The 17980-nt window shown below is 35.4% G+C and overlaps 1 protein-coding gene and 1 pseudogene across 1 annotated transcript; both read left to right on the top strand.

The window, feature by feature from the left end:
• The window catches only part of LOC120205492, a 55244-nt pseudogene extending 50058 nt beyond the window's left edge, over positions 1-5186 (top strand).
• Positions 5187-7950: 2764 nt separating this feature from the next.
• Positions 7951-15665, top strand: LOC120205491. The gene is made up of 27 exons (XM_039205348.1): positions 7951-8277; positions 8376-8536; positions 8635-8752; positions 8829-8944; positions 9047-9164; positions 9241-9338; positions 9441-9558; positions 9635-9732; positions 9836-9953; positions 10029-10138; positions 10240-10357; positions 11508-11569; positions 11665-11716; positions 11845-11950; positions 12185-12283; positions 12368-12508; positions 12593-12872; positions 12967-13377; positions 13489-13554; positions 13666-13795; positions 14210-14301; positions 14413-14478; positions 14586-14887; positions 14918-15016; positions 15170-15266; positions 15477-15498; positions 15568-15665. Exons 1-27 carry the CDS (start codon positions 8174-8176, stop codon positions 15635-15637), a joined length of 3372 nt encoding a protein of 1123 aa, XP_039061279.1. The 5' UTR covers positions 7951-8173; the 3' UTR covers positions 15638-15665.
• Positions 15666-17980: the final 2315 nt, after the last annotated feature.

The following is a 17980-nucleotide window of genomic DNA, read 5'->3' as shown; positions in this document are numbered from 1 at the left end:
ATATAAAGAGAGTTTTGAGGGTGTTCAGCTTAATTTCAGGGCTACACCTTAATCTGTCCAAGAGTATATTGTTTGGTGTTAATATGGCAGAGGACAGTTTAAAAGAATTTGCACTGGAAGCAGGTTGTGGGGTGGGATATTTTCCTATGACTTATCTAGGTCTACCGATAGGAGCAAAGAAAAATTAAGAGCTATTGTGGGAGTCAGTATTACAGAAAGTTTACATCAGATTAGTAGGTTGGAAAGCTACCTCTTTATCGATGGCTGGAAGATTGGTGTTGGTAAAATCGGTGTTGTCCTCCTTTTCTATTTTCTACCTCTCTATTTTTAAAATTCCGGTTAAGGTAAATCAGAAACTAAACTCAGTAATGGCAAGATTTCTTTGGGGTGAAGAATCAGAAAAGAAAAGGGTGAATTGGGTGAATTAGAGTACGGTATGTCAACCATTTGAAGAAGGTGGCTTAGGAGTCTTGGACTTGAGTTTGGTTAATAGAGTTTTGCTTGGGAAATGGGTTTGGAAGTATGCAAATGAGAAAGACTCAATGGAAAAAATTGATTTGATGTACGCATAATGTCAGTAAGTTATCTCTGTTTATAAGCAAGGTTGTTTCTCCTCAAGATTCTTGGGTATGGAGAGGTATTCTGAGTAATTATGAGAAAAAGGATGAGATAGGGGAGTGTTTGAGGTCCAATTTGAAAATCCAAGTGGGGAACGATAGGTCAATTGAGTTTTGGAATGATGTTTGGGTTAATGGATCTTCTTTAAAGATTCAATTCCCTAGGATTTTTGCTCTGTCGACTAACAAAAGGGGAAAAGTGGCTGAATTTGGTGGCTTTGTTAATAATGGTTGGGTTTGGAACATTCATCTAAGGAGAAATCTTTGTGACTGGGAATTGGATCAGTGGATTTTCTTAATGCTTTTGATTGAGAACATAGCCCTGAATGATTCTGTGGATGATTTTCTTGCGTGGTCGGGGAAAGGGGATGGTTTGTTTTCGGTAAAATCTTATAGAAAGACTATTTCAAGCAGAACTGGAGGTTCTTTTCAGTGGAAGAAGTGGGTGTGGTCTGGAATGGCTCCTCCTAGAGTGGAAACATTTCTATGGCAGATTACTCACAATAAATTGGTGGTTAGAGTGGAATTGAAGAAAATAGGGGTTAATCTAGAAGATGTTTTGTGTCCTTTTTGTCATAAATACGAGGAAACAATTCAACATCTGTTTATTTTTTGCTCGGTTGTAGAGGAGTTGTATAGATTTTTAAGGCTTTGGGATATCTCTTCTGTTTTGCCCCAAGAACCTTCTTCCCTACTTTGTTGTTGATTTTATCTAAGGGAGTGTTCTACTATTTGGAAGTTTATTCCAGGAGTTGTTCTATGGTCTTTATGGAAAGCTAGGAATTCAGTGGTGTTTGAAAACTGGAAACTAGACATTGCATCTCTGTTCTTCTTTTCCAGGTTTAGGTTGGCTAAATAGTTTTTAGCGAAATTCCCTCATTTTAATATTCAGGTTGACTTACTAGTAGGGGATCCATCGCTTGCAGACAGATTACCTATTAAATCCTATAAAAGGAAGAAGGTTCTCCACTGGTCTCTGCCTCCTTCTAATTTCTTTAAGTTCAATGTTAATGGAGCGGTAAGAGGTGATGGGCTGCATGGTGGAATTGGAGGAGTCTTGAAAGATTCGAATTGTTCTACTTTAAATACATTTTCTATTCAGGTGGGACCTAGTCCTCCTATGTTAGCTAAGCTGAAAGCTATTAAACAAGGAATTGATTTATTCCTTTCTTCTGAATGGGCTTTGAAGGGAAGACTAATCCTAGAGAGTGATTGTAAAACAACAGTTGATTGAATTTTGATGCCATTTTCTGCCCCTACGTTTTTCAAAACTTTGGTTGGGGAAATTGGGGCCTTAGTTTATGCTAGGGGCATAGTTACAGAAATCGCTCAATAACCCACGATCTACGTACCGTACGGTGCGATCCAAAACGCAGTACAAACGCTTTCCAGTCGCTTCAAAATCGCGTTCTAGTCGTTTCAAAATCGCGATTCGGTACGAGCTTTGGGTTTAGATGGAGTCCTAGTTCCTCGTCGGAGCGTAGGACGGCGGATGCCATGGAGGCTTTGGGTTTGGTCGAGTGTTAAAGAGGAGCTTGAGGGAGAGGAAATGGGGGAACGACGGGGTCGGTTTAAGGCTTGAGGAAGAGGAAAGAGGAGCTTTTGTTTTTTATTTATTTTCCTGCTTTGTTTGCTGTGTAGTTTTTGTTTTTTATTGTTAAAACTATACTTTCACGTGCTTTGTTAAATTTTTTCGTACACTAGATTTCATGTGCACTTGTTTTAAGTTTATTCAATTATTATTTCTTTTCCTACTTTTTGATCCCTCTAAAATTTTATTTTAGTATAAAAGTAACTTTTGAAGTGTTAAATTTATTTTCAACTTTGAAGTATTGAAGTTATTGAATGAAATTTATAATATGGAAATTATTCTAAGATATTTGAAGTCTTGAAGATACTTATAAAATTTGATGTAAAAAAATAACAACCTAAGAAACTGGTACATCGTACCAATTTATATGTTACATCGTACCGGAGCGATCCGAAATGAGTCTACCCCTCTCGTACCGAATTTTAGGGACCTAGTGAATTGCGATCCCGTTCCACGTTCCGTACCGGAGCGTACCACGATCCATGTGACTATGGCTAGGTGTATTATTGTTAGATGGATTCCTAGGAGCTGCAATTGGGAGGCAGACAAGTTAGCTAAGGAGGGGATTGGTTGATGTTTAGAGTTTTATGGATGTTTTGGTTTGTATTTTATTTTGGGAAGTTTATTATGTAAGCTGTAATCTTATGTAATTATGGTTTAATAAGATGAGGTACTCTTTTCCTCCTTCCGTTAATTGCCTCTTTCACAAGAGCCAACTAAGAGGGAGGCTTTTAATGAGACCTCCTATTCCTATAAAAAAAAAGAATTAGACTTCAATTTTCACATGTTTTAGAAAATTATTTTCATTTTGACTTTCTTATGGACTATTGATTCTTGGTCTGTACATGTTATGACACCTCATTGTTAAGAAATATTGAAAGAAAGATCACGAATACTGTTGAGATAAAAGATTAAAAAAATATTACTTGTTCGTCAGCATCAGTTGTAATTAAGAGTGTTGTGCAGCATTGTTTTGAAAGCCGGACCGGACCTGCCAGTTCAATCGGGAACCGCTGCCTAGTCCGGTTTAATCTACACCCGGTTGAACCGCTATTAGTGAACCGGCCGGAACCGCTGAACCGTTCAAACCGGACCGGCTGAAAACTGGAAAAAACTAAAAAAAATTTAAACCAAACGACGTCGTTTGTTAAACGAGCCAAGTCGAACTCGAGTATTGCTGAGCTCGACTCGAACTTAAAAACTTTAAAAGTAAGCTCAACTCGACTTAAACTCACGAGCTAAAAATTATCAAGTTCAACTCGAACTCGAAATATAATATTGAAACTTGAACTCGAAAAGGCTTGAACTCAAAAAAAATTTAGAAACTCAATTGAAGCCTAAAATTCGAGCTTGATTGAAGTGAAAGAATAGTTTACTCAGTGCTCAATGCTCACCAAAAGGCTCTATGATTTTGAATGCCAAATTACCTCTATTATTTATAGAAATTAGTTGGGATGCTCTTCTATGTTTCTTAGCCATGTGAGATTGTTTTGTTCTCATATTTTTACTCTTTAGACTTTTGGGATGCTCTTCTATGTTTCTTAGCCATGTGAGATTGTTTTTAAAAAAAAATTAAACCAAACAATATTATTTTGTTATGATTTTTTTATCCCCAAATTTATTTTCTAATTATAGTTATATAATTATATTTATTATTTAATATGTTTTACCTTAATTATTATGTTGTAGTTAATTTGAATCATTTTGTTTCACTTGATTTTATGGTTTTTAACTTATATATGTTATGACTTGATTTGAATATGACTTGTAATATAAAAAATTATTTTTTATTAAATATTTTTGGTATTTTTATTTAATTTTTTAAATAATTATGACGTCGTTCGGTTCTTCCGACCGGTCGGACCGGTTAAACCAGTGAACCGGTAGCATGACCGGTTCGCTAACCGATCCGGTTCTGAAAACCATGTTGTGCAGTCTGTAAAATTTCTTGCTGAACTGTGGAGTTATTGTGAATATTGATGATAAAAAAAGCGTGATTTGAGGAGCATTTATTTCCCTTTAATGGGCTTTTTAAGCCTAATTTAATTCTCTTGTATTTGTCGTAAATGTTTGCAACTACTATCGATGGTGATGTTTGTTATGGTATATATTACTCGTACACGGATGTGAGTGTCGAGTATGGATACGTGTGCCGCATGAAAAAGTTCATTTTTCCATAGATTTTCCGTGCATCTGGAGGGTTTGGTTGATTATATACCCGTATGCTCGAAAATGCTTTTGAGTTGCCACAGGCATGACATAAGTAACTTCAAGAAATAGTGTGGAAGTAGCATAGATCATTATAGTTTCTTTTTCATGATATTTTTATATGGTTTTGCTAATGTATGCCCTTCAGGGCACTCTCTAAAGCGTGCAATTAATATATTATTGATAATGATAGCATTATATGAAATGCAGTAGTCGATAAATTTATCCTTTAAAGAGTGCCCTCAGGGTACTCATTAGCAAAATTAGTTGTAAACTTAACATTACACATTTTAAGGTTCCATGTTATCTTGGGCATAAAGTTTACATTTCTTTCTTTTGTGTCCCTTTCTTGGGATGCTTGTAAGCTGTGAAGCAACAAAAACCTTGACTAATCTCGAGCATTTTTACCATTATTTTTCAGGAACTTGGACTGGGGCCATCCGTGCCTGTTCATGCTGTTCTTCATGACTGGGTCAGGCATACCGATGGGAAGCTAAGTTTTCTCGGATTTGTCAAATTGTTGCACGGTGTACCTAGCAGAAGCCTCACAAAAGCTCAATAGAAACTGTAAAACTTGCATAAGAGCTCCAAGAATTACATCTTTCCTGAGCTGGTTTGCCTAATAATCGGGTGAGGTCTTTTCTAGGTAGCACGAGTCTGATAAGTGGTAGAGTGAATTTTTCCATCTCAATCACCGCATCCCATTCCAAAGCGCTTCGCTTATGGATTATTTCCATTTGTATGGCACAGGCTTTTTTTTTTTAAAAAAATGAATGGATGAAAAACACATGATTGAAGCCACGAGCCTCATGCAAGTGCAACTTAACATTGAAAATGCTTTCATTTTTATGTTTTTTTTCCCACTGTAAAGTTGTAGTTCAAATAAGAATTTGTTCATATATATATATATATATATATATATATATATATATATATATATATCTAACTGGTTATAAGAGAGTTGAAAAATCTGACTTAGTTGGTGTAGCCCTCGTGAGACGATTGCTGTTGTATCATCAGCTCCTCTTCTGTGTTCTATAATTTGTGATGGAAAGTAAGAACTGGGAGAGGGGGAAGGAAGAAGCAGGGCGCTATAATTTGTGATGGAAAGTGTTCTTGCGTATTTCCACTTGCCACTCTCTTGGACACTGTTCTGTTATTGAAAATCGTTCGCTTTTACTAAATTATTATAATTTGTTCAATATATATATGCAGATGGTGTTTGTAAATTAAGGAGATGTTGTTTTGCTTACTGAGAAGGTTTATAGGAAGTAATTCCTTATTCGAACAGTAGTTTTCATTTGTTGGGGTTTGGATTTTGAAACAGGTTGGATAAAATATCAAGGCATTGGGGAAGAGAAATAGTGCAGGCAGGAAGGGTTAAAGCCAAACAGCAGCATACTTTTACGGTCCTTCCAAGTTCTAACGGCACTAGGTGGTGCCTATATTTGGGTTCCTTGAACAACCCTTGATGACAGTACCTTCCATTTTCTGCATTTTTTCTTTTCACTGAGCCGTTTGCACACTTGATGGCAGTATGTATTATACACAGGCAAGTATTTGGCTGGAGATCGTCATTTCGTGTTAAACCAATGATAAACTTGGTTTGTTTATTCAGTTACTCATTTTTTTGGGGTCTATATCAGCGTTGGGATGAAAGAAAAAGTGTATTTGCAGGCGAGGAAAAGCTGCAAGACTGAAAATAAAAGCAAGGAAAAGAATGAGGAACTGGTCTCCTGGTGTTGGTACGTGAATTCCATTTCTCTCGACTATGGAGTTACTGGGCTACAGCTAAAATACGCAAAACCATTCGATTCAATCAAGACCATCGAACAAGGGAAGCAAATTAACCTGAGAGTGGAAAGACTGGTAAGGCACAAAGAAAAGCCTCTATTCCAAGGTTTGGGAATGCAGGTAACAATTACCAAGTGTCTTCCCCGGTTGTACAAGTGAAAAAAGAAGCAAGAGTCACGGTATCAGGGAATCAACATTCACAATTTGATCCAATACATGAAAAAAGAAGCTAGTCATATCCTGGATTATGCAATACATGAAGCGATTTGATCCAATTTGCCGATACCACGAATGTTGACAGGCTCTTATTAAATCACTTACCTTGTTAATTTATTAAATTTTGGGTAAATTATAATTTTCATCGTTGAACTTTACCCTTTCTCCTATTTTGTTCATTGAACTTTAAAATTTTTTATTTTTCTTATTGAACTTAACATATTGGGTTTTTTTTGTCACTGAATTATATTCTCTCTCCTATTTTGGTCATTTCACCGTTAAATAGTTAAAGACGTTAAAAACGATGTCATTTTAGAAAAAAAAATTTCACTAAAACAATATCGTTTTTGCATATATATAACAATTGATTTTAATGCCGTTAACTAGCTAACGGTTGAGTGAACAAAAAAATCCAATGTGCTAAGTTCAGTAGGGAATGATTAATTTGGCCATCGATCGAACTAAATTTTCATTAACCAAATCGGTTTTTTTTTAAATATTAATTGAATCGAATAAAATTCGGTTATTTCAGTCCGTTAATTGAATTAACCAAAAAATTTTATAATTTTATAATTAGTTTAATTTGAATATAAGATAATTATTATTTTTATTTAGGTTAAAATTTAATTAGGTATTAATAATTTAATGAGTCTAGTGTGGTTAAAAAATAATTTGATTTTAATTCTTAATAGGTTTGAGCTTAAAATATGTATTTAATATATAATATATTTAATATTTAATAATTTTGGTTAATTAACCGATTTCGAACCGAATTAACCTTTAACTAAATATTAAAAAATATATTAATCGTTCTCTGATCGAACTAATTTGGTGGTCTATCGAATTAACCAAAATAATTCGGTTCTGTTGGTTAATTTGGTTAAAACCGAAAAACAAACACCCTAAAGTTCAATGAGAAAATTGAAAAAGATTTAAAGTATAGTGATTGAAATAGGAGAGAGTAAAGTTAAGTTACCTAATTTATAATTTACCCTTAAATTTTAACCTTAAACAAAAGGAGTTAATTTTTAATTTGACACTTAATCTTTGTCTAGAATACTAATTTAACCATTTTCTTTTGATAAAAATATAATTTTAACCCTTAAATTTTAGATAAAATTTCAATTTGATTCTAAACTCAATCAAACTCTCCCGTCGGTGGCCACCATTAACCATCGTCATTGTCGATTGGCATTGAATTTTACCGACATCAATTATTAGATCCCAAAATTTTAAGTGAACTCATTTTTAACATCTTGAATACAAATATGATGTATATTTCATCAAAAAATACCTCGAACTCAACTAATATAGCTTAGAATCATTCGACCTTGAAAACAAAACTATAATAATAAATTTCTCACTAATATTTATTTGAAAATAAAGACAAAAAATCTAAATTTATATCATAATCAAATATATACTTTTTTATTTATAATATTGTTATGCATATTTCTTAATGTTTGACCTTAACCCATTTTATTTCATTCGTAATGCCATTCCCTGCTTATAATCTCTTATCGCCCTCTTTCTGCCCTTCTTCTTCCCTCCTAGGCTTCCACCTGTTCTTCACAATTTTATGTATACCATATTAGAGAAGCATATTTACAGTGCCCCAAATTATTCTCCCTTTACATGTTTTTATGAATAAGATTCTTTTTTTTCTTTGGTATGGCCAAGTCAATAATAAGAAACCTGATTTGAGCTTACAGTCGTAAATTTCTCTTTTCCGTTGGAGTTCAATCAAATGGCTAATAAGAAAGACAAAGGCGAAGGGAACGTTTCGGACGATAATGATGGGACCGAGAGCGACGAGGCTCTCTGCAACCGAGTCATTAATATTCTCAAAGGTTCTTTTTCTGTTCTCGGAGTTCTTTTTTGTTTTGAAAATAGAAGATTGAATCTGCACCAAGAAAATGACCATACAATTATTGATCCTTGTTTTCCATAGGAGGTGACTTAGACAGCTTGAGCTTGAAAGAACTCAAAGCTTATTTGAGAAACCATGGCCTCCGTATCACAGGCACTAAGGCAGTGTGTCAACAGAGAATTCTTGAACATTGGGAGAGCGACGAATCTGTCAGCAATCGAATCATTTCCATTCTCAAAGGTCATCGTTCTCTTCTTAGAATTCAGTTTTTTCTTCTAAAAATAGAAGATTGATTTTGATTAAAAAAATGCCTTTTTTCTGATCCTTGTGCTCCATAGAAGGTGGAGACTTAGAAAGCTTAAGCCTGAAAGAACTCAAAACTTATTTGAGAAACCATGGCCTCCGTATCACAGGCACCAAGGCAGTGTGCATACAGAGAATTCTTGAGCATTGGAGGTATTTAAGTTCCTATTTCAATTTCCACTAATTAGTTTTTCCCCTTTTAAGTTTGATTTTATTTTCATATCATCGGTAGAGAAGAAACTGAGGAAGAACAGAAAGAGGAAGACAAAGGGAGCAATTCGGACTATAATGATGGGATTGAGGACGATGAATCTCTTTGCAATCGGGTCATTGCTATTCTCAAAGGCAAATTATCTTCTTAGAATTCAGTTTTTTGTTTTGAAATTAGAAGATTGAATTTGATCCGGAAAAAACGGCCTTACAATTTTTTATCCTTGTGTTGCACAGAAGGAGGTGACCTGGAAAGCATGAGCTTGAAAGAACACAAAGCTTATTTGAGAAACCATGGCCTCCGTATCACAGGCACTAAGGCAGTGTGTCAACAGAGAATTCATGAGCATTGGAGGTATTTTATTTCCTAATTCAATTTCAATTATTTCAGTTTTCCCCCTTTATGTCTGATTTAATTTTCATATCATCAGTGGAGTTCAAAATGAGGAAGAAGAGAAAGAGGAAGGGAACAATGATCAGACCAAGAACGACGAATCTCTCTGCAATCGAGTCGTTGCTATTCTCAAAGGTCATTTTTCTCTTCTTAAAATTCATTTTTTGTTCTGAAAATAGAAGATTGAATTTGATCCGATAAAATACCGTTACAATTTATCATCCTTGTGTTCCATAGAAGGAGGTGACTTAGAAAGCTTAAGCATGAAAGAACTCAAAGCTTATTTGAGAAACCATGGCCTCCGTATCACAGGCACTAAGGCAGTGTGTCAACAGAGAATTCATGAGCATTGGAGGTATTTTATTTCCTAATTCAATTTCAATTATTTCAGTTTTCCCCCTTTATGTCTGATTTAATTTTCATATCATCAGTGGAGTTCAAAATGAGGAAGAAGAGAAAGAGGAAGGGAACAATGATCAGACCAAGAACGACGAATCTCTCTGCAATCGAGTCGTTGCTATTCTCAAAGGTCATTTTTCTCTTCTTAAAATTCATTTTTTGTTCTGAAAATAGAAGATTGAAATTTGATCTGATAAAATAACGTTACAATTTATCATCCTTGTGTTCCATAGAAGGAGGTGACTTAGAAAGCTTAAGCATGAAAGAACTCAAAGCTTATTTGAGAAATCATGGCCTTCGTATCACAGGCAGTAAGGCAATGTGTCAACAGAGAATTCTTGAGCATTGGAGGTATTTACATTCCTATTTCTATTTCAATTATTCCCCCCCCCCCTCCCCAATTTTGATTAATTTTGATATCATCAGTGGAGATGAAACTGGGGAAGAAGAGGAAGAGGAAAGGAACAATGTGAACTATAATGACCGGACTGAGAACGATGATTCTCTCTGCAATCAAGTCATTGCAATTCTCAAAGGTCATCTTTCTCTTCGTAGAATTCATTTTTTGTTTGAAAATAGAAGATTGAATTTGATCCCAAAAAATGCCCTTACAATATATGTTTCTGTTGTTCCATAGAAGGGGGTGACTTTGAAAGCTTAAGCTTGAAAGAACTGAAAGCTTATTTGAGAAATCATGGCCTCCTTATCACAGGCACTAAGGCAGTGTGCCAACAAAGAATTCTTGAGCATTGGAGGTAATTTCATCATATTTTTAGATTTTATTCAGTCCTGTTTTGACCATTTCCCCCACATTGGTCCCTAAGATTTTTTTAAACCACATTAGTCCCTGAATTTGTATTTTGTAACACAAGTTAATCCTTCCTCTCAACACTGTTAGTTTCTAATTTGTTGGTCCACATTAGTCCCTGGATTTGTTTATTTTGGGTCCAAATTAGTCCTTGAATTTGTTTATTTTGGGTCCAAATTAGTCCTTGAATTTGTTTATTTTGGTCCGCATTAGTTTTTTTTTTTTTTTGTTCATAGGTTTTCCGGTTATGAACAACCAACTTTATGATGTCGTAACTCCACAATACAGTGTCATAATAAGTCAGCACAAGTTTGATATGTGAATTTCAATTTGGTACTAATGGATATTAGAACTCTATGTGCTTAGAGAACTGAAGTCTCAAAGTGTGCCACTTGAAACTAGAAATCCAAAAATCTAGGTATGGCAGTTTCGAGTAGCTAACTTTTGACCTTCGTAAATAACATCTCTAACATCCATAATTCCGTTATTGCACTTCTAATTTGAAGTTCGATATGGAAACTTCACTTGGGTATAAATTTCATATCTAGATTCTATGTATATTGCAAGTTATAAGTTCTCAAAATATGCTAGCCGAAACTGCCATACCCAGATTACTGAGTATCCGGTTTCAAGTAACACACTTTGATATTTTTGTTCTCTTAACACATAAAGTTATATTTTGAACCATCTGTACCAAATTGAAGTTCACACATTATACTACAAACATCGTATGGTGGAGTTTTGGAACCCTAAATTTGGTTGTTCAAAACAGAAAAGCCCATGAACAAAAATGCCTAGGGACCAATGTGGGAAAAAAATAAGCAAATTCAGGAACTAATGTGAGTAAAATGCTATAAACCAATGGTCTTAATAGGAAGGACCAACTTGTTACAGAATACAAATTCAGGGACTAATGTGTTCCAAAAAGAAACTCAAGGACCAAGGTGGGAGAAGTGGTCAAATTTGGGGATTAATCATGCTTTATCCCTTTTCTTTTGATTTTATGTTTCCAGTTGCAGTAAATCTCTTAAAGCCTTGAAATATCAGTGTTAGTATCGTGGATTAACAACAATACATTCTCTTTGTACTTTTATCAGAATAAAAGATGGGAATGCTGAAGCCTTATATCCCAAGTCATCCTTTTTCATAGATTGTTCTGGTAAAATTGTTTTTTCTTCACTTCTTTTTCTCTTTTAAGTTGATGTTTCGGCTATTTGAGTGATAATTTGTAGTTATTGTCTCTTCATGATGCAGGTGATGTTTGTAAAGGAGATGTTGTTTTGTTTACTCAGAAGCTTTATAAGAAGTAATCCCTTATCCAAGCTAACGTCGCAATCTCTTTCATTGCAGATACTCTATATTTTATCCATTTCTTATCGTACATTTCCTTGTCATTTTTGGGCTATGTAAACCAAGGGTTGGATTTTGAAACAGGTCCGATATGACTAGGCGGCATGTGAGACTTCTGGAGAAGAGAACTATTGCAGGAAGGGTTGTTAAGGAAAGCTATGGCAAAGCTAAACAACAACATACATTTACGGTAATTCCAACACTATCTTATGTCAGGTAGATAAAAGTAACTGGAACATGCTTTTTTGTATCCAGCACAAAAATATGTTAAAAAATGGTTGATTTTAGCAAGCTGATTGATACTTAGCGATAAATTACTACTATTCCTATGATGCATTTTCTGTCATTACTCTTCCCTTTTTCCAATAATTTGTTTACGTATTTGATGACTGTATTTACCCGTTCCATGTTTTTGATGCATTAGGTTGAAGTATTATGGAGCAAGGGGACTAAGAAATTTCCCCCATTATTTCCTTTGCTCGTAAAGGGTCGTAACCTTTATAAATCGAGAACTTGCAGACAGGTAAGTATTTGGCTGAAAAATCAACATTTTTAGGTAATACCAATGGTAGACTTGGTTTGTTCATACAATTTTTTTCTACATCAGCGTTGGTGTGATGAGGCTGAAAGAAGAAATGTACTTGCTGAGAAGCACAAACGAGGCAATGCTGCAAGACTGGTAAAAGAAATAGAAAGAATAAGGGTCCTAAAGGGTCGTAACCTTTACAAATCAAGAACTTACAGACAGGTAAGTATTTGATTGAAAAGTCTATATTTTAGGTAATACCAATGATAGACTAGGTTTGTTTATACAATTTTTTTTCTACTTCAGCTTTGGTGTGATGAGGCTGAAAGAAGAAATGTATGTCCTGGGAAGCGCAAACGAGAGGCTGAAATAAGCAATGTTCGTCCTGGGAAGCGCAAACGAGAGGCTGAAAGAAGAAATGTTTGTCTTGGGAAGCGCAAACGAGAGACTGAAATAAGAAATGTAGGACCTGGGAAGCGCAAACGAGAGGCTGAAAGAAGAAATGTATGTCTTGAGAAGCGCAAACGACACGCTGCAAGACTGGTAAAAGAAATAGAAAGAAAAAGGAAGTGGTCTGCTGATGTTGGTATGTAGGAGAGAGATGGTGAAAAGTTTCTGAAATCCCATTTCTCTGAACTGTTGAGCTACTGAAATTTTACATCACGTTCTTTTATAATTAGGTACAAAACACCCAAGGCATTCACATCAATCAAGACCATTGAAAAACAGAGAAGCAACTGAACCTGAGAGGGGAAGGATTGACGTGACACACACAAAAGAACTTACTCCAAGGTTATGGTATACACATAATGTTTACCAAGTGTCTTCTCCAGTTGGACAACTGAAAAAGAAGCAAAAGTCAAGGTTAGTAACGGGACCAGCAGTGCCTATTTGTAATCATTGTGGTAGGAAGCATTCAGGAGCATGTAGGAGGCTTTTAGGATGTTGTTTCAGGTGCGGTTCCAAAGACCATTTCCTTAGATGCTGTCCTGGGAAGCTGAGTGCTACCTCTGTACCATCCGAGGGGCTGAGTGATACCTCTATGCCGTCTGAGAGGCCTACTTCAAATACTAAGCAATATGGTGATATATGTATGTAAGAGAGTGAGATGGTGAAAGCAAACTATGTTTCTGTAAAGTCCATTTCTTTCGACTCTTAAGCTACTGGAATATTACGTCACGTGTTTCTTCTTTTATTATTAGGTACGGGGGCTACCTGTGTACTGTCTGTGAGGCCTATTCAAAGAACTCGGCAAGAGGGTGATGTTGGTATGTTAGAGAGCAAGATGGTGCAAGCAAACTATGTTTCTGTGAATTCCCTTTCTTTTGACTATTGAGCTAATGGAATTTTACATCACATGTTTCTTCTTTTATAATTAGGTACAAGTGCTGCCTCTGTACTGTCTGAGAGGCTGAGTGCTATGTATGTACCATCTGAGAGGCCGAGTACTACGTATGTACCATCTGTGAGGCCCACTCCAACAACTCAGAAAGATGGTGATGTTGGTATGTAGGAGAGCGAGATGGTGAAAGCAAACTATGTTTCTTTGAATTCCATTTCTTTTGACTATTGAGCTACTGGAATTTTACATTACATGTTTCTTATTTTATAATTAGGTACAAAACACCAAAAACATTCACATCAATCAAGACGATTGAAGAAGAGAAAAGCAAGTGAACTTGAGAAGGGAAAGATTGATAAGGCACTTGGAAAAGCCCCTATTCCAAGGGATTGGAATACAGCTAATGTTCACCAAGTGTCTTCTCCCGTTAGACAAGTGAAAAAGAAGCAAAAGTCAAGGTTAAGAGTCTCTAAGTGTAATCATTGTGGTAAGTGGCATTCAGGAGAATGTCGGAGGGCTTTAGGAGTGTGTTTCAGGTGTGGTTCTAACAGTCATATCATAAGAAGCTGTCCTGTGATGAGGGGTGCTACCAGTGTACCGTCTAAGAGGATGACTGCTACCTCTGTTCCCTCTGAGAAGCCTACTCCAACAATTCAGCAAGATGGTGACGTTGGTATGTTAGAAAGCGAGATGGTGAAAGCAAACTTTGTTTCTGTGAATTCCATTTCTTTTGACTATTGAGCTACTGGAATTTTACATCATATGTTTCTTCTTTTATAATTAGGTATGAGTGTTACCTCTGTACCTTCTGAGAGGTCTACTCCAACAACTCAGCAAAATGGCGATGTTGGTATGTACGAGAGCATGATGGTGAAAACAAACTATGTTTCTGTGAATTCCATATTTTTTATTATTGATCTACTGGAATTTTACATTACATTGTTCTTTTATAATTAGGGACGAGTGCTACCTCCGTACCATCTGAGAGGCCAAATGCTGGAGGGTTAGTAGGGGGATCATCAGTGCCCAAGTGTGATTATTGTGGTAGCAGGCATTCTGGAGAATGTTGGAGGATGTTAGGAGCATGTTTCAAGTGTGGGTCTAAAGATCATTTCTTTAGATTTTGTCCTGGGAGGATTAGTGCGACCTCTGTACCCTCTGAGAGTCCTATTCTTACTACTCAGAGAGGTATGAGTCCTGGTAACAGTGGTAATACAGGGGGAAAGCAGAGAGTTGCGAAGGAAGAAAAACCTGTTCATTCCATTGATGATATAGGTTTCATTCATCAATCCAATGCTGATCCTGTCCTAAATTCTTATCAACCTCAACAAAACTTTCATCACCAGAGTGCTCCTCACCAGTTTGCCGGCAATGCTATTGGATCCACTTCAACAATGGTAAGATCATTGCCTTACAGACCTTATACGGATCCACGGGCAGTACCTACTTCAACAAAACCTGTTCATTCCACTGATGATGTAGGTGTCATTCATCACTCCAATGCCAATCTCGTCCTAAATTCTTATCGACCTCAACAAAACTTTCATCACCAGAGTTCACCTCACCAGTTTGCCGGCAATGATATTGGATCCACTTCAAGAATGGTAAGATCATTGCCTTACAGACCTTGTATGGATCCACGGACAATACCTGGAACAAAACCTGGTCATTCAACTCATGATTTAGGTCTAATTTGTCATTCCAATGCCGATCCCTTCCTAAATTCTTATCAACTTCAACAAAATTTTCATCACCAGAGTGCACCTCAACAGTTAGCCGGCAATGATATTGGATCCATGGAACGATCATTGCCTTACCGACCTTATATGGATCCATGGACAATACCTTCACAATATCAGGGGTTCAGCAATCACAATTACACCCACCATTACAACTCAAATCCTGACTTTTGCAATAGATGAGAGAATTTGATCCATTCTCCCTATGTGATGAAGTTGACAAGCTCTTGTAAAATAACATTCTGCAGCGAAGGCATAATAATGGATTGAAAAATAAAACATTTTCACTCTGTTTTCATTAGGATGTTACACTGCAGGATTAAGAGCCCCAAGTTATCCTCTCAGCATGGAAACCATATATTTTAGAAAACCGAACTTCTGCGCTTTCATAAACTCAGCATGGAAATTCTCAGATGATATACTTTGTTCACACCTGGCACTCTTGAATATAGGGCCAAAATTTGCTTCTGTCGAAATTTTACGGCAAAATTGGTCCAAGGGCTAATTATTAGCCTAATACAACACAAAATAAATTATTTGGGAATTTACTGCATTTGTTACAGTGGTTTGAAATTTGTCTCGTTGACGTGATAAATTTCAATAAAATATATTTTTTATTAAAAAAATTTACTTCGATGTGATAAATTATAATAGTAAAAAGATATTTTATTGAAATTTGTCACGTCGTCACGTTGATAAGACGAGTTTGAATAAAAAATTATTATTTAAATAAATTTATTACGTCGACGTGATAAATTTGTTTTACACTAACATTTATTATAGATTATAAAATAAATTTTGAAATGACCTATTGGACCAATTAATTTTTTCACTTGACTTAATGGGCCAATTAATTTTTCCACGTGTCGTAATGGGCAAAAATATATATATATTACAGTGTATAGTTTGTGGATTTGTTAGACGGAGAGTTGGGTTACTCGTACCAAAGATTAGGCATTGATAGTAGGTTCTTTTTGCCCAATAGGGCAAAGAGAAAATATTTACTACAATAGGATATGCAAAAGTTTATTTTGCATCTAAGACAATTGCTATAGTACTCATGGAATTGTTCTCTTGAGGTGACGAGTTTTCTTGGAAAAAATATTTTATTTGTTATGTTCATATTTAATTATTTTTCTTAGAACTTGTCATGTCGAGGTGACGAGCTTTATTAAAGTAATATTTTTTTGGATTTGATTTTTTTAAATTTAAAAAAATAATGGAACTTGTCACCTCGACATTATGAGTTCTTTTAAGTAGTCATTTGTAGCCGTTAGTCAATAATAGAATTTTGAATTTATGGAACTCGTCACGCCCACATGACGAGTTCAAATGGTCATTTTGATAAATTTTCAATATAAATAGGAGTGGGGTGAGTTGATAGAGTTTATATGAGAATTAAATCATGCATTTGTCGGAAGAATATTGTAAAAAAAATTGAATGGTCTATTTCTATCTGATTACTCTGACTTCGACGATTTGAATTAAAGCTCGCCTTCAGATAATGAGTGGGTAAAAGAGGCAATAAAGTCGATACCTGATCAACACAATAGGAGAAGGAAACTTGAAAAAGTGAATAAGGAGATGAAAATCGAGAAGAAGAAGAAGAAGAAGTAGAAGAAGTAGAAGAAGAAGAAGAAGAAGAAGAAGAAGAAGAAGAATAAGAAGAATACAAAAAGAAAAATGAAGACGTACCAATCCAACACAACTCACGACTTATAGAGAGAAATGAAAAAAATAGTGTAAAAATTGGGAGGAAAAAGAAGAGGAAAAATTATTTTTTATGTTGAGAAAATGTTTTAAATATATGTATGAATTTGTGTTTAGTTAAAATTTATTTATGAATAGTTTACAATTATATATGAAAAGTTAAAAAATAAAGATGAGTAATGATATTTGTGAACTATCCAAAAAAGGTATAACAAACAATATGAGAATATAATTGCGAAGGTTTTATCGACCCAATCGATATTTTGGAAGATGTGGACAGTGCTTTCTATTATAACCTTCACCTCTGCAGTGACGAAAAAACTTTGACAGTCTTTGCTCTCATTGAGAATCATCCACATCAATATGAATTCGACTAGATTCAGGACAACCGTTTAACTTCCTTCGTAATTATGATTTGGCAACCGTTTTTTAGAAATTGTTGATGGCCAATAAGCATCGTTTGAAAGATACTTAAACTCATAATTGTATATGTTGCATATAGTATGCATGTTATAACAATCATCATCATAAGAGTATGGGCCTACATTAACATGCATACATACAGTAATAACGGGGCGCATGAGTATCTAAAAGCTTGAAATCGACCACAATCACATCATCTTCTATTGAGATTACCTGTGTACATGGTAGAATTTTGACTCTCATGTGGTCGAACAAGTGCTTGGACATTGTAATTAAAATCGAGTCTGACAAAATTATGAACAAACATTGATGTTGTATGTGTGATTTTTGTCAATTGCCTTCTCCAAATCTAGAGCCCAATTTCTACCATCATTTATCGTTGCCTCTATTTGTGCACCTTTGTCTGCCTAAACTTTACTAATCTGAAGTAAGTCACCAGGACAATACTTGCTACCAGAAGATGTCTCGTTCCTTTAAGCA

The sequence above is a fragment of the Hibiscus syriacus genome, unplaced genomic scaffold (assembly GCF_006381635.1).
Source record: "Hibiscus syriacus cultivar Baekdansim isolate YM2019G1 unplaced genomic scaffold, ASM638163v2 tig00012493_pilon, whole genome shotgun sequence".
In the NCBI taxonomy this organism is placed as follows: Eukaryota; Viridiplantae; Streptophyta; class Magnoliopsida; order Malvales; family Malvaceae; genus Hibiscus; species Hibiscus syriacus.
The sequence above is the reverse complement of the archived record's forward strand: the minus strand, read 5'-3'. Positions and strand labels throughout refer to the sequence as shown.